Here is a 17677-nt window from a genome sequence, read left to right as displayed (position 1 = left end):
TGCTGCTATATGTTTTTCCTCTGTCATTTCATTCCGAAGAACATCTCTTCTAGCTGTGACGCTTTTACTGCACTGGACTAGTCTCATGGGGGAGACTTAAACTACATGTAGTTGAACTAGCTTAACTACAATTTGCTGTAACTTGCTGGTAGTTAAACTACATTCATATTTTGTGCTACGTCAAGTATTTCAACTACTTTTTGGGATAATTTTTTGTCATTAAACTATAACTACAATTTTGGCCAATAACATGAACTGGAACCGACTGTCTGATAAAAACTTTGAGAGACTGCTCATGAGTCGTGTCAACAGTGATTCTGACCTGACATCTAGTGCTGGTGCCTAAGTGTTAGTGCCTCTGAAGTTCCTGTCAGCTTTTCTTCTTAAAAAAATAAAAATAAAACTTGAGTTGAGAGGCATATTTCTGCTGACACGTGAATGTTTTGTAGGCTATTATATTTTGTTTCATATAGGCTACACCACATGTTGATTTATTTAACACTGATTTAAACTAAATTAAAATTGGTATAAATAGTTTCTAAAGCTACTCTTATTTTAGATGTAGTTTTACAAACTACATTTCTCCAGGGGTAAAAATGTAGTTTGTTCAACTACTGCCAGGCTGAGCTACATGTAGTTTTACAAGCTACACTTGCAAAGTAGCTTCCCCAACACTGATGGCTGGTAATAATCCCTCTCATTTCATCAACAGCAAACATCCAATTAAATGTGTGAGAAAAACCCCTTAAAGGCAATGAAAACCATGCAGACAGCACAGATGGCTGTCATAAGTACTACTGTATGCTCCTTCCCTCACTGGACATGGCAGTTGCTTCCCTTCAAAACCTCTCTGACGGTCGACATATTCTGTTTAGGAGGAGAGAACATTTATCTTATCTAGTTTGCCTTCAGCTGGATCTAAATCATGTTGACCTAGACACTCCCCCTCTGTGGTGCTTTGATGCTCTCTCTTGCCTTGCCCCTGCCTTGTGTCTGTTCTACTATGAGCATGACGTAAACTGTCTTCGGGTCTTGTGCAGTTGAGTTATTGTAATCCAAAACATTAGCAATCATCGTCTCCCAATACTGATAATTGATCATTACTTGTTCCTGCCTAATCATTTCAAGGGGTGTAACTTTCAATGACCTTATGTAGTCGGTCACAAATTCTAAGTTGCAGTTGCTATTCAACAAGGCCAGCCCATGGCTACTTACTATTGTTCATCCAGCAAGTTGGACCTGACTAATACTATATGAAACTTCTTTAGGAGCTCCTAAAGTATTTTGGAGGACATTCGTTACAACCTGTCCCTGTGACAGGTGTCAGAACCTCCTTATCTGGTGAGGATACAGAAGGTGAGATTTCAGTTCATTTTCTTTTACCAATATATTTCTGTGGGTAAACTTTCCCTTTACTGAGATATTATTGTTGACAGTAACATCAACTGATAAGATTCAGAATGACTTAATTTGACTATGTTTTCATATTCAGTCCTTGTTCTGTGGTTAATGAGATCACTATTTTATCTATCTTCTTTTGTTTGTGTCCTCATCTCAGGCCCATCCAGAATACTGAGAAATCAAATATGTAAATTTCAAAGTTAAAGTAGTTTATTTTAGATTGTATTGATATGTTTTGCTTGTAACACCCTCCCTGTTATCTTGTTACAAAACAGTATTTTATGTATTGTCTGTGCTGGTGTCTAGTGAACCTACTACCTTTGAGGGAAAGCGAGGTGAGGTAAGCTTCAAGTGAACATTTTCAACTCGATGTTCCTGGCATAGTTATTAACCCAGAGCTAAAAGCAGCAGATTGCAGCTCCTGAAAACATCAAGCGGAAGAGGAAGTGGTGCTCACAGACAGAAGAGAGGCAGTGGGGGCTGCCTCCACAAGATTTACCTGACATGTGTTTACGGCCTGCTTGGAAGAGGAGTTGCCCTTCGATCTGGTAAGCTGAGTCTGGCATGTTGTTGTTGAGCCAGCATTTTTCTGTAGCTGCTCTGAGGTCTGCTCAGGAGTCGCATTAGGTCCATCTTGATGTACAACGAGGGGACATTAGCCAGGAAGAGCGTTCCTCACAGGGGTGTTAGCAGAAATCTTCAACCACTCCCTCTCCCAACCTGTGGTTCCTGTCTGTCTCAAGACGTTCACTAATGTTCCGGTGCCCCAAAACTCAGCTGTAAAAAGCATGAAGGACTATCATCCAGTGGACGACCCACTGAAAGTCAGGAAGTGCTTTTAACAGCTGGTTTTGGCCCACATAAAGGACACTTATGAAGAGGTTTCCTTAAAGGTATATTACTCCCATCTAGCGTTGCGGTTGTATATCGCAAGCAACTCAATCGTATTTTTCATGCTGCATTCACGTGAAATTGGGCAGACGGACGACAGCCGCTGCACGTAACAGCATAAACAAGCCTCTATGTAAACAAGTGGTCCGTCAGCACGAGGCAAAACAATACACGTGACAATATGTTGTCATGGCGATGTCGTATTGTTTACCTGACCCACGTTTTGCCGGCTTTCTCTCGACTTCTGTGACTAAAATGACATCTGGTTTGTTACCGACGGCCGTCTGCCTGACTGCAGGTGAATGCAGCATCAGTGTAACGCTCCATTCCTCCTCACTGCGTTACCGCAGTGACTTTTCACAGACGCCACCTGACAGCTCTGGTGAGTTTCAGTGGTTTCCTACCGTCATAAAAACATGGCGACACGACATGGCAGCCAGCACCGAGCTTACCTGCTCCATGTAGATATGAATGATATGAACGGAAAATTCAGAGCTTACCGGAACACTTCAGTTTGTTGATGGGGGTGATTACTGATTAATGAAGAACATACTTTTGAACGAAATAATCGATTTTCGTGAATAGATAACAGGAAAAGTTATGTATGTCCCTTTAACGCCATCACGACGAGGCCTGGATAGAACAACTGGTGCCCTATCTGGAGAGGCCAGCTGCTGGTGCACCAAGGCTAAAACTGTGTCTCCACCAAAGAATTCAGCACTGTCATTCTGGAAAAGACAGCCATCAGTTCCCACCACACCATCTTCATGGTGATACGTCACTTCCTGCACAGTGAGTGGTGCTCGGTGGAGTTTCAGATGGCCAGTCTGAGGCAGCTGAGTGCTGCTGGTGTTTCTGCACCTGGAAACCTCAACACTGCCTGTCTCCCTACACACACCTTCACAGGATTGTCTGTAAGAAGACCTACCTGCAGTGGCCTGAGAAACCGGAAGAGAGGAATGCTTTCTGGGTCAGACTAAGAGATGCTTTGAAAAACAATGAAGTGGAGGAGCAGGATGGAGGAGAGTCGGCTCGGCTGATTGTCTAGATTAGAATAAATGACAACTAACATTTTAACTTGATACTACAGTATATGTGTGCATTGTGTCTGTCTGTCGGTCCAGAATGGGAGACTTTTTTTTCCAAGAGAAATTAGGTTGTGTTGCGTTGGGGACTAATACTTAACCACCACTGCTGTATAATTAAAAAAAAAAAAAGTTTTTCTAGGTGAATCTCCATGGCCTGTAAAGTTAAATGTGTATTGTTTTTAAATAATAAAATGCTATAATGGCTATAAAAATAAAAAATACATAAAAAAAAAAAAACTTAAATGTTGGCCACCGTCAGTATGATTACAGGACAAACCTGTTTGTCTGTGATGCAGTGTCAGCTGTGATCCTCTGCTCTCATAGGCTGCTCCTCCTGGACTTAAACTGTGCATTCACTTCCGTCAATAAACTGCTGCTGTTGGGACTAAAGCATTGGTCTCCAACTGGGTCCTGGACTTCCTAACAAATAGGCCACAGGCTGTTAAGATCCATGTCTCATCCTTCACACTCACACTAAACACCGGCCCCCCACCATGATGTGTCTTCAGCCCCCTACTGTACACACTCATCACATATGATTGCTCAGCAGGTACCCGAGTAATCAGATATCAGAGTTTGCCAACAACACTGTGGGTGGCCGTATCTACAGTAATAACGAGTCTGTGCACAGGCGGGAGGTGGAAGAACTTGTGGAATGGTGCAGGGCAAACAGTCTTTGCATCAGCATGGAGAAAACTAAGGACTGTAGGAAGAGTGGCCCCTCTCCTCTCCCCTCCTCCTCTCCTCTCCTCTCCTCATGCACATTTTGAACTGTCATTATCTGTTGCATCTTGTAGTTTGACGTTGTGTCTCATTCTCTCTGTGTTTCCACAGATCTCTCCAGAGCTTCATCCCTGCACCAACCTCCACCTGCATCACCTCCTTTCCCCTGCTTCTAAACCAGTCTACCCACCAGTACTCCCATTAGTAAGCTGGCCTGCTCTCCCTGCCATTCCTGCTCACCAGAAGCTGCCTTCATCAGTTCTTGTTACTGTAACCGACTGATTCCATTTCCATGTTTTCCCATATTCCATGTTGTAAACAGTTTTCTTGTCTGTATACAACATCTATTGCACATCTGTCCTCGGTGAGGGATCCCTCCTCTGTCTCTCACCCTGAGGTTTCTCCTGTTTTTTCTTGGGAATTTTTCCTCAGTGGATGTGAGGGTCTAAGGGCAGAGGATGTTGTTATGATGCCATGTAAAGCCCTTTGAGACAAACTGTAAAATTGGGCAATACAAATAAAATTGCCTTGCCTTGTCAGCAGAAGCAGACAGACAGACAGACAGACTTTCACATCTACACATCTTTTGAAATACTCTATCTGATATTTGTGCTCCACACAGGGTGTATTTGATGTCCACAGACTGAAGCAGATGCTGTGTCGGGTGTCGGGGAGCTTCTGTCTCTGATTCAAAGGTAAAGTGGTCTCTCATGGATTGTCCCAGATTTGGAGATGCACATTAAGAAGCAACTTGTCACAGTTCAGTCACCCAGTTTCAACTTTTCCTCTCACCTGCCCCCCTGCCTCACTCTCCCTGCACGCCACACCCCCTCATCAAGCCAACACTCACCTGTGAACACGGCGTATCCTCATCCCCTGCAATCAGCCCAGTATATATTCACCAGCTCCACACTCACTCCTTTGCCAGATGTTCTAGGGACTGATTCCCCGGTTTCGTCTCACCTCTCCACATCTCTGACCCGGTAAACCAAACAGCCTTCTGTTCTTGACCACGAGTTCTGTTTGTCTCCTGGTTTTGTCTGACGTGCCCCGGCCTCAGCGTTGTCAAGAGCCCTTTGTCACCACCCTACCAAAGGCCAGTCTTCACCGTGCTCATGGTGTAAGATCATCTGCTGGATCTATGACCGTCTGTCTTTGCTATATGCTACATTTTTACCTTACTTAAACAGCTTAGGAGCAATTGTGATTGCTAAATCAATGACTTGTAACGAGTTCCAGGGAGGTCTCTTGTCTGAAAACCAACCTGTAAGATCAGAGCCTCCAACCCAGTGTCCCAGCTCTCGTCTCTGCAGCACCGCCACACAAACAAGCCCTGTAACCTGTAATCTCTTGAGATAAGACCACACAAATATACACATACTGTAGTAACACTGTATATGATATTTAATGTTATCCATCGCTCAATGGATTGCTTTCTTGCCGGCTTCATTGAAAACAAATGCACATGGAGGATGCAAAACAGGAAAAGAGACCAGACTTGCAAAATTTTGCTTCCTGGTACATCTGAAATTGATTGCTTCTCCTCCCAACATACAAAGTCTTTCATCATAAAGGGCCAAATTTAAACTTGTTGACACCTCCAATACTGAGATCATGTGGTGCTGGACTGTTTTTTTGAAGGCTCCTTGTAGAGGCCGCTAATATTAATTTAGGAAACCCTTATTTCTCATTTCAATTTGTCTTCTAGACAGTGAAATGTATGGGTTATTTGGGTCAGGGTGGAGAGTGGGATTACAGACGGCAGGAGGCACAGATGCTGATGAGTTAAGATTGTCTTTGTCGTGGAATCAGTGGGAGTGTCACGCTGAATATCTTTTGATCGTGTTACGTTTATAGTTCTTCTATGGGCATAACTCTGTACTCTTTTACTCTTTCTACTCTTCTCTTTTACTCTTTCTACTCTTCTCTTTTACTCTTTCTTTGTGTATTGAATGACATGTTATTTATTTAATGTGCGTTATTGCTTCACCTTCCACTTCATATTGTGTGATTTCATGTGGTATTTTATGTGGTTTTATGGGGTGAAGCCAAAGACAAATGTCCACATTGTGGACACTAAAGGAAAGAAAGATAAGGTTTCTGTGAAGTATTTGCTGCAGAATCGCTGGACTCCAAAAAACAGAGATTGAATTTAGCGATTTAATGTGGAAAAGCAACATACTGACTCCCACTACACTGATGAAGTGTCATTCAACTCCTAATGAAAAGTGCTACTACGGTGACAGCCATGATGATACTGCCACTGTCCTGTTAAAAAGGAGGGATTTAACAGGGCACTGAGAACTACACATGTGTTTCCAGGAGCAGACTGAACCCTGTTGTGAGTGCAGGAGCCTGGACTCTGCAGCTCTGACTCATCTGACTCTCATCCTCCCCCATCACTACACATGCTTGATCTTGTTGCGTCATAAGATGATGATGCCTTGAATGGATTTCAGTGAGGTGAGTTTAGTGCCACTACAATGACAGCCATGGTGACGCAGTTATTGTCCCTCATGGTCCAAAGCTGAGGGACACATGAGCTATGAGATGGACAGCTCACTGCAGCAAATGCAGTTCTATTGTCTTACTGGTTTCATTCTTTATTTGTAATCATTTTTTAACTAATTTGAACTACCAATTTTATTATTTTTTCTGTTTTTTTAAATTATTTCATTTCATGTTACAGCAATGTTAATTTTATTTTCATGTGACAAAATTGTGTTCAATGTAAGTTTACTGTTGATATTATTATTAGTGCACTTCCTGTGAATGTATATTGGTGTAGTCAGAGGTTATTGAGGGTGCTCTGACCTCTCTCTCTCATTTAAAGGGATAGTTCAACATTTTGTCAAATTGGCCCATTGCCATAACCCCTATAGTCATAGCAGTAGGTTCGTTACTTTTAATTGTCGGTGCAAGCTATTTTCAGAACGGCGGAGCAGAGCCGTAAGCTGCTCAGAGCTACGCTACGGAGGATAATGGGATTTCTTGGTTTCTCTCATCAAACTCATCAAATACACAATTCAACAACTCTAAAACGCTCTGATGGACAAGTTGTGACCTGCACATTCACCACGCTATGAGATAATAATAATAACAGAGCGTTACGAGACAGAGTTGTTTGTTCTAAAAATAGCTTGCACCAACAATTAAAGGTAACGAGCCTTACTGCTAAAACTATAGGGATTTGCCTAAATGTTGAACTATCCCTTTAAATCATATATAACTGTACATTCATATGCTCCAGGGACTGCAGGTGGAAATTAGCTTTTAGCTAAATCTGGTACAAAGCATCTCTTCTCTGTATGTGATTATTGTATTTTGTACATGGTGCCTGAAAGAAATAAACTAAACTTCAGGTCCTGTTCACATCCAGGTTAAAATTAACTCCTCATGGATGGATACTGTCCATAAATTTCACTGAAACTGAGCTTACACATTTCTCACATGGCACTAATTGACTCATAAAAGTCTGTATTCAAACCCAAAAGGTCGAGTGCACAGATGAACGGGAGAGGAGCAGATGTTTTGTGGATCATTTAATACACATTTAAATGAATCTGTGTATGACAGAGAAGGTCCGTGTGGAAAACCTGGGGTTTAAAGTAAAGTGTAAATGGAGTGTAAACATTCACCCACTGTTAACTCACTGACAGGTCCATAGAGTCGAAGAGGTTAAGGAGACACTTGATGATCAGTCCCACAGCTGACTGCTGTATGGATTAGACTGTGGTCACATCAACAACAAGTCACTACCAGGGTTCATTAGTGAGGGCCGAAACCCCTCTGACAGCACTATCAGCTGCTTTCACACAATGATACCCAGGCCTTAACAGACACAGCTGCTCTGTTACCATGTATACAACACTACTGTGAGCTGACATCAATCACTTTCCTTCAAGTGTCAGTTTAGCCCTTGAAATTGCTTCACTTAGGAGGCGCTCTCAAATAAACTGTCATCATGTGCACACCTCTTAATCATCTTTACAGCAAGCAGTCATCAACATTCACGTGTCCGTTTGTACAAAGTTATATCCTCTGTTAGCTCAGGTTAGTGCGCTAACGCCGATCAGATAATTGGACTTTTTTTTTTCCGTTTAGTTTGAGAACGATAGAAATTAAAATTCTTCTGATGCATGGAGTGAGCTGTCACTTTTGGTCCACAGATAGTCACAACAAGTGAAAACAGACCTCTGTCGGTCGTCACCATCCCCATCTCAGAGGGACTGGCCGATGTTGAACCGTTCTACCGCTCCAACCGTGATTCCACAGAGCATCCTCCGACCCGACCCGACGCCGGTCTGAGAATGTACGAGTTCTACCGTTCACCGCGCGCTCCATCCTACGTGACGTACTCCTCATCATCGCTAGGTTCTGATTTAATGTGGTCCGGGTGAAGCAGAGGGAGGTGTGGCGCTGTAGTCCTGGTACAGACATACCACTCTTTAATGTTAGACAACTGAGGTAAGGCTGGGTTGACGGAGCGCTGGCTCCTCCGCGGGGTCCTGCCGCTCTGCTGCTTCTGGGCCAGCTGACTCTTAAGGCCAGACAGGGACAGGTCCAGAGGCATGGCCATCGGAGACGAGCTGCGCAGCAACAGCTTGTGGTCCGCTTCGCTGGCGGAGCTGATGTTGAACTCGTGGTTAGACAGAAGAGGAAAGTTAGTGTTCCTGTTGGCGAGCGAGGGAGAGAGGCGGTTCATTTTCAGGTCGAGGGGCTCGAGGAGCGCCTGGTGAGGTTGCTGGAGTTGATGAGGGATGGAGTCGTATGAATCGTGGGGGTCAGAGGTAGGTGACGACTTGATGTGAACCTTCATGTGTTTGCGCAGGGAGCTGGGGTGGGTGTAGGACTTGGTGCAGCCCAGGGCCTTGCAGTCGTAGGGCTTGGAGGCCGTGTGCACCTGCGAGTGCTTCTTCCGGTCGCTGCTGTTGGCGAAGCGTCGCTCACAGAACTCACACTGGAACGGCTTCTCACCTGTAACACACACACACACAACACAACACAGTCATTCTAGTGGATGATAATCTCATCATTTCATCTCTGTGAAGGATGTTGTTGTTTTTTAATGTTCCTTTATAACCAGTGATGCAGATTTTTAATCAAAAGATGATGATCAGATCTTAATCAGATTCAGATCTTAATCTAAGAAGAGTTAAAGGAGACATATTCTGCCTCTATTCCACATATTCAAACAGTTCCCAGGTGTTTTAAAGACATGTTACAAATGAATGTTTATGAAGAAATGATACCGGGAACCTTCTCCTGATCAAACATGTCGCCCTGATCAGACGTGTTCAATCACAAGTGGTCAGCTCTGAGTACGTCTGTTCACACATAGTTTTAAAATGTGTCTCAACTGACCAAGTATGATTGGCTCACTTCCCTGCTTCATATGCAAATAAACACATATTGACAGACAATCCGATGTCAGCGAGCTTAAGTGTGTGAGTGAGAGAGACAGAAAAATAGTGTAAATAGGGGTTGAGGGTGTTATTATGCTGCCCACAGCTCTTACATTAAGAGGAAAAGGGTGTTTGTGCTCTTAGTAAAAAGAAAATCTCTCTTCAGGTGTGTAGGTAAAAAATTATAGAGAAAACAGGGAAGGTTGTCTGGTCAGACTGAGGATGGCTGGATAAGCCGAAACATTTCTGAGTTTTTGTTTGTTTGTATGGTTGCACTTGTAATTATTTTTTCATTTGACATCCATGTACCTCTTTAGTGGACATTCCATTTTTTGACCAGTGTGCGAGCCTTTCCCTGCTTTCACAGCTCTTACAATAAAATAAAGTTTAATTCATTTGAATGGTCATTTTTTGGATTTATAATGAGACTGTATCAGAGGACGTCATTAGAGTAGGTGGTGTGTTCACATTTCAAAAGGAATATGGACACTAAGGCTGCAACAATAAATCGCACAATAATCGATTATTAAATTAACCGTCAACTATTTTGGTTTGGGTAGTTTTTTAAGAAAAAAAGTCAAAATTCTCTGATTCCAGCTTCTTAAATGCGAATATTTCTGGTTTCTTTGTTCCTTTATGACAATAAACTGAGTCTATCTTTGGTTTGTGGACAAAACAAAACATTTGAGGATGTCATCTTGTGGTTTGGGAAACTCTGATTGACATTTTAGCCTTAATGGACACATCAATGTATTATTTTGTCTAAACTAGTCCTGTTTGTTTCTGGGTAGAACAGTGGTCTGGTTAGCACTGATTCTGCCTTTGATTCAGGGTTATTAACAAAAACTAGCAGTGAAAAAATAATTTAGTAAACTGAAATAAAAGAACTAAATAAAAACTACAATGACCAATGCAAAACTTACTAAAACTAAACTGAATGTCAGATAACATCAGCTTAGTAGTAGTTTTCTTAGAGATGCTAAAGCTGCAGGAAGAAAACGCCACAGCTCAATATGGGACGACTTGGAGTACCACCCACTGGTAGATAAGAGTGATGTAACATGATGAGGACTGATGGGAACATTATGGGATGCAACTAATAGGGAAGTTTATCTTCAGAGGTCTGACAGAGGCTTTCTCCTAAAACTAAATAAAAATAAAAACTAATGAAAACTATAATAACCTTGCTTTGATTCCCGAGCGTGTTCTGCCTCTACAAGCTTCCTCCCACAGTCCAAACACATTAATTCTAGGTTAATTGGTGTCTGTAAATTGCCTGTAGGTGTGAATGTGAGTGTGTGAGGTTGTTTATGTCTGCATGTCCGACCTGTGATAGACTGCTGACCCTGTCCTGGGTGGAAGCTGCTTGATGTTCTTGTGTTTAAAGACAAAAGCAGAATTGACTTGTCAGAGGTCCATGTCTGGAATCATTTAAAAGTCACGGGGCCCGGTGTGGCATTTGATGACAGATTAAAGGAGACACCATCATACAGAGTCTCAGTCAGGGGCCTGTTCCTCTACAACAGCTTCACCTGCTCCAAGCCTCTGAATTCTACTTCACAGCGTTCTTGTGATGAGGATGATAATGGTGGTAGCAGTCTATCACAGGGCTGACAACAACAGCCTGTTTACACCTGGCATTCGCTTGTGTTTTCAGTCATCAGATTGCAGTCGGATAGAGCTTGACCACATGAAAGTACAGGTGGAAACGCACCCAAGACACATTGAGGACGGATTGTGATCCGATCGGTCAAACCACCTCTGAAGGTGGTCAGGGACGCACTGTGACAACATTTAACACAAGTGTAAATGGTAATGCGTGCTGTATCCACATACGGTAACACTTTAGATTAGGGAACACATATTCACCATTATCTAGGTGCTTATTAATATGCATATAAGTAGCTTACTAGCTCCTTATTAGTAATTATTAAGCACATATTAACACCTTATTCTACATAGCCTTATTCTACCTCTATTACACCATGAATTAAGATTTTTCCTGATATTAACTCCTAATTATCACTTATTCATTGTAAATGAATGCATTGTTGTTTCTGAATAATGATGTGAATAACCAGTGGGTTATTGGGGCCTTGTACAGGGGCAGTAGCACAAGAACAGTAATTCTTCCTTCATCACTCTCAAAGAAGTTTTCAATCGAAAGCAACTGGACTTTCTTCACTCTGAATTAATAGCATTAATGTATTAATTTACAATGAATAAGCGATAATTAGGAGTTAATATCAGGAAAAATCTTAATTCATGGTGTAATAGAGGTAGAATAAGGCTATGTAGAATAAGGTGTTAATACGTGCTTAATAATTACTAATAAGCTACTTTATATGCATATTAATAAGCACCTAGTTAATGGTGAATATGTGTTCCCTAATCTTGAGTGTTACCAAATGTTTTTTTCTTTTTCTAATTTACCCGTGCAAATAAATGATCAGATCTCAATCAGATCTCAATGTGGACACTGGAGACGTTTGTCAATGCCAGGTGTAAATGTTATCCAGTTAAATTGTATCCAGATCTGGATATGAGAGGTATGTTAATGCCAGGTGTAAATGGAGTGGAAGAGACAAACAACACAATCATATTCACACCTGTGGGTGCACTGGAGTCACCAAGAACCCAAAACGTGCATGACTTTTCCACTGTGGGAGGAAACCATCACAGAACATGCAAACTCCATACAGAAAAACAACCAGCACAGCCGGGCCCTAACCCACAACCTTCTTGTTGTGATTCTTGCTATTTTGTGCAATGTGACCAAGGTAACGTGTTCAGCCAGTCCACTACTGGCTGAACAGGTCAGACTGGGCTTGTATCCCCCAGGTTGGTCTTTCACTGTTGGATGATGATCTGTAACTAATGTTTCTAATCTGAAAGAGAAAGTAATGACACTGGGACAATTTCCAAGGTGGTTGTAAGTAAATCAAAAAACATCACTGATTAGATACCAGAGCTGTCTGTCTCCTCAGCTGCCATCACAACGCAGAGACACTGTCCTGTTAAAAAGGAGGGATTAACAGGGCACTGAGAACTATACATGTGTATCCAGGAGCAGACTGAACCCTGTTAAGTGCGGGAGTCTGGACTCTGCCTCTGACTCATCTGACTCTCATCCTCCTCCATCACTACACATGCCTTGAATGGATTTCAGTGAGGTGAGTTGAACAGACTGAGTCAACACTGAATCTGTTCAGGGACCTGTGCCGCTCAGAGTCATCACAGGTTTCAACCTGGCTGATAAACCATGAACTGTCCATGACCATACAGGGACTGTTAACCTAACAGATCTGCTCTTATCAATGGTTTATGACTCATTCAGAAACAATCACTGTAAAGATGTTCTATCCATTCATAATCAATAGACTTGTACTGAATACTGGATGTCAATGATTGAACTATTTAAACTGCTCAGGATCTGTTTCTAGGTTAAAACAACAGAATTTCTGTAGATGCTTTTATTCTGACCAGTGATGGGAATAACGGCGTAACTAACAGCGCTACTTCTTTCAGTAACAAGTAAACTACCCGCAGTTACTTCACTCAAGAGATCATATCACAAAATAATACACCATACATTTTTTTCAGTCCATCAACTAGTCATCGGTTAGGGGGGTGAGTCCAAGTTATTTGACATATCTGAGCTTTTTTTTTTAAAGTATTGTAACCGTTACTTTACCTTGTAATTTGTTATTTTTGTAATGTAGCAATTCAGTTACTAACTCAGTTACTTTTTGGAGAAGATAATTAGTACCTATGATTAACAGTGATTGGAATAATGGCGTTACTAACAGCGCTACTTTCTTCAGTAACGAGTAATCAAAAAAGTTACTGTTTCCCTCGTTATAAAGCCTTTACCGTTACTGACAACAAGTTGTGCTGTTACACGCTGTTATTTGACTCACAAAGTCCTATCACAAAATAATACACAGTTAAGGTGTACGACGTGTTTTGGGGGAAAGTAACTCGTAAATATAACTCATTACTTTAATATATTCAGTTGTAGTTATAGTAATGTGCACAACACTGATAATTAATTACTTTTTAAAAGTAACATGCCCAACAGTGTTATAACTCCTTTAGAAACAATCAATGTAAAGATGTATGAGCCATTAATAGTCAATAGACTTGTCGCACTAGTTATACCAGTGGTTCTCAAACTTTTTTATATCAAGGGCAGTCAACTGACAGAAATTACACCACAGACCCCCATTGGACAAAATTTTGAAACAAATACCAGAAAAACATAAATATTTGTTCTGAATTTTTTTTAGTCAATGCATGTTTAAATTACTGCCAATGGCATGAATGTTTTGAAAATTTTCTAGAAAAAAATTTGGGGACCCCATTGAACCTTCTCAAGGACCCAATGGGGGTCCCCGGACCCCACTTTGAAAACCATTGAGTTCTACTCCTGAATACTTGAGCTGCTCAGGATCTGTTTCTAGGTTAAAACAACAGGATTTCTGTAAATTATCTTAATATATTGATCAATAACCACGTGCATCTGCTGTGCTGCTCTCGTTCAGACTCTCCAGCTGCTCTTTGTCACCTCACATGACTCCCGCAGCTCCCAGCCGTTATTATCCCTCGAGGAAACAAGGGAGCAGCGAAGGAGGCGGAGGAGTGAACCGGAGCTGAACCGGGCCTACGTAAACATGGAGGGGATTCCTCGCGGACTGGGGGGGGGGGGGGGCAGTCTGTCTGTGTGTGAACCTCTTTATCCTGTGTGTCAGGGGCTGCTGCTGTCCTAACGGCTGACGGCTAAAACACTACACAGTGACGGTGTCCAGCTCCGGGCATGTGTGTGTGTGTTTGCATGTGTCAGTGTGTGTTCATCAATCAGAGACAATCACGTAGCCATACCAGTGTGCGTGCGCGTGTGAATCTTGAGGTTCTCAGAGCGTGCGAACATCTTGCCGCAGTTGGGAAACGCGCATGAAAACGGCTTCTCCCCGGTGTGCACGCGTATGTGGTTGATGAGTTTGTATTTGGCTTTGAACGCCTTCCCGCCGCGCAGGCACTCGTCCCACATGCAGACATGACTGAGCGTCTCGAGCCCCGCCGCTACATGCTCGGTGGTGACGTGGTCCACCAGCTCGTGCATGGAGCTGAAAGTTTGGTCGCAGACGGATGTCGCCGTCCGCCCCAGCAGCCTCTGTCTCGAAGAAGAAGTTCGGTCAATCCATTTGCACACCAGTTCGGTTTTGATGGCGGGGCCTTTGGAGAAATCCAGCAGGCCGTCCAGCAGCAGCACCCCGCTGCCGGCGCCGCTGTCGGCGGAAGCGGGGATGCTAGCGGCTCTCTGCTGGGGCGGCGAGACGATGCTCGAAGCTCCGGAGTTGTTGTTCCCCAGCGGAGAGACGAGGCCATTGTGCCTGCTGGCCAGAACAGCCGTCCGCTTCATGCTCGGCACGGCGAGCTGCCCCGCTCCCGTCGCCAGCTACAGCCTCTTCCTTTCCTTTCCCTCTGGTAAAACCCCGGTAAATCCGAGGGGCAGAGCGTCCGCCGCGTCCCCGCTTCCTTTTCGGAGTGGATTCGGTGGAAGGAAGAGCGCATGCGGCAGTGTCTTTACCCCCTGCTGCTCGGTGTTAGATCCCGAGAGTCAGAGCCTCCATGCTTTTATTTACTGTGTGAATGGAGGTAAACGGAGTCGAAGGAATACAGCCGGCCGCGACACAACACTGTGCAGGAGCGTCCTTGTCTCCTTTCCTCCCCCTCTTCCCTTCTTCATCCCGTTGTTCCTTACACACTCACACTGATACTCCTGTGGTGAAACATGGTGATAAAAGACATGTCCTTTAGACCATCACTGAGATGATCATGATAATAATAATAATAATAAAAAATAATAAAGAAATGTAATAAACGACAATATTAGCTATTTGTAATAATTACTATGAATTACTAGAATGATAAGAATAACAATAATAATATTGCTGTTGTTGCAATTGTTATTTTTTATTATTATCACTATTATCATTGTCATTATAATAATATGATTAAAGTAGATCATAAAGGCACCATGCAAACCAAAGACTCCCCAGCACAAACACATCTCCGGTAATCTTTTTGGGGCTTTTTTGCCTTTACTTAATAGCACATAGTGAGATAGACAGGAAAGGGGGAGGCAGAGAGAGGGGGGAATGACATGCAGGAAAGGTCTGCCCGACGCGGGATTCGAACCGGGGACGCCTGCACTGAGGACTGTAGCCTCTACATGGGGCGGCCGCCTTAACCACTGCGCCACGCACCGCCCCTTAACTCGGATAATCTTAAAAGTGGGAGAATGTATACTGTAATGACCACCATGATAAATGTAGTATCCCTATAATATACATTTCACACTCATTTATTTATGACAATGCTAAACTGTATAATTTATTCCTATCCTGCTTTTGACTAAACCCTAAGAAGCAATGATAATGCAGCAGTCATGAATGCTGTCTACTCCTTTCTATGATGTCATCACCTCATCATTGGTTCCCATTTTTAACTTTAAAAGGCCAGGCGAGTTTATTTGTGTAACGCATTTTTACAATCAGTTTGTCTCAAAGGACTTTACATGGCATCATAACAACCTGCCCTTAGACTCTCACATCCACTGAGGAAAAACAGGAGAAACCTCAGGGTGAGAGACAGAGGAGGGATCCCTCACCCAGGACGGGCAGACGGGACATAGATTGTATAGAGACAAGAAAACAGTTTGCAGCACGGAATAGGCCTGTGGAAAAACACGGAATTGTTCAGTCAACAAGAGCTGATGAAGGCAGCTTCTGGTGGGCAGCCTGGGAAAAATATACAGGGAAATCAGGGAGAGCAGACCAGCTTATAATGGGAGTAGGCTACTAGTGGGAAGACTGGTTCATGAGCAGAGAGGGCAGTTTAGAAGCAGAGGAAAGGAGGTGATGCAGGATGTTGGTGCAGAGGGATGGAGCTCTGGAGATCTGTGGAAACACACAGAGAGAATGAGACACAACACCAAACTACAAGGTGCAACAGATATGACAGTTCAAAATGTGCATGAGGAGAGGAGAGGAGAGGAGAGGAGAGGAGAGGAGAGGAGAAATTCAGGGTTAATGTAAGTTCCATTCACACTCCACTTACAGTAAGATCTGAGGGCGTCTAAACTGGAAGCCAAACTGAAACCAAATAGAGAAACATGGGGATGATGAAGAGGAGAGTGAGTATAAACAGAGGAGAAATCACACTATTGTCTTTGTCATTTAAGAGAGTGATGAAGAATACCACAATAGACAGTGCCCATGACCAAATATTAGTGATATTGGAACAAAGTGCAAGCAGATGCAGGCGGACTCAGAAGGTGTAAACATGTTCAACAAGGAACTAACCAATAATTCAGTCCATGAGGACTGAGTCACTTGGCGCACAGAAGTTAGAGATAAGCTACCAAGAATGTGTAATGAAACTGCTGCTGCACAGTGAGTTAAGAGCTGAGGAGGTTGACAAGAGGCAGTGTCTTGTCCTGTTTCCTTTTATGGTGGGAAAAACAACTTTTGGACAATCAGAGAGAAAGAGAGAAAGTATAAGCAAAATGAGACTCACTCAAATTTTTGGTCACTTGTTGTCATTGCTCACGGTGTCAAGTCGAGAACTTTATTCGTCACATACACAGTTATAATACAGCTTGTAGGCCCGTAGACTGTGCAAGTAGGAAAGATGAGAGTAAAATAAATTATCATAAAAAATAGAAGAGATAACATTAACAATCACACTGGAGAGTCTGATGGCCTGAGGAAGCAGCTCCTCCTGAGTCTCTCATTTGTGGAAGTGTTTGCTGGATTTCAGCAGCTGATCAAGGAGTTACCATACATAATATCCCCTCATCCCATAGGGCGACTGTTTGAGATATTTAAATTAGTATATCTGCTACTAAAAGTTGATGATTTCCCTAACTGCTATGTCCTCACTTATCATTTCAACCTTCAATTTCAGAACAGGAAACAGTACTCGTACCATTTTCTTTTCTTTCTTTTATATCTATCAGTTATGTTGTCCATAGGCCTACATGTATGATGCACCAATGAATTTATTTTTTATCCAAAATACTGGCAGAAGATGCAGCCTATTACTGGTTGATGCAGTACCCATGAAACAGCTCATGTTAAAACAAAACAATGTCTGATCAAGATT

At 42.7% G+C, this 17677-nt stretch overlaps 1 protein-coding gene across 1 annotated transcript; it reads right to left on the bottom strand.

The window, feature by feature from the left end:
• Positions 1-7630: 7630 nt before the first annotated feature.
• Positions 7631-15215, bottom strand: LOC146973871 (uncharacterized). The gene is made up of 2 exons (XM_085800851.1): positions 14390-15215; positions 7631-9080 (listed from the first exon to the last, which is right to left on the bottom strand). The coding sequence occupies exons 1-2, from the start codon at positions 14928-14930 to the stop codon at positions 8449-8451; spliced, it is 1173 nt and encodes a 390-aa protein (XP_085656977.1). The 5' UTR covers positions 14931-15215; the 3' UTR covers positions 7631-8448.
• Positions 15216-17677: the final 2462 nt, after the last annotated feature.

This window comes from Trachurus japonicus, chromosome 15 (assembly GCF_045865225.1).
Source record: "Trachurus japonicus isolate A0001 chromosome 15, Traja_1.0".
Taxonomy (NCBI): Eukaryota; Metazoa; Chordata; class Actinopteri; order Carangiformes; family Carangidae; genus Trachurus; species Trachurus japonicus.
Note: the sequence above shows the minus strand (reverse complement) of the source record. Positions and strands in the feature narration are given on the sequence as shown.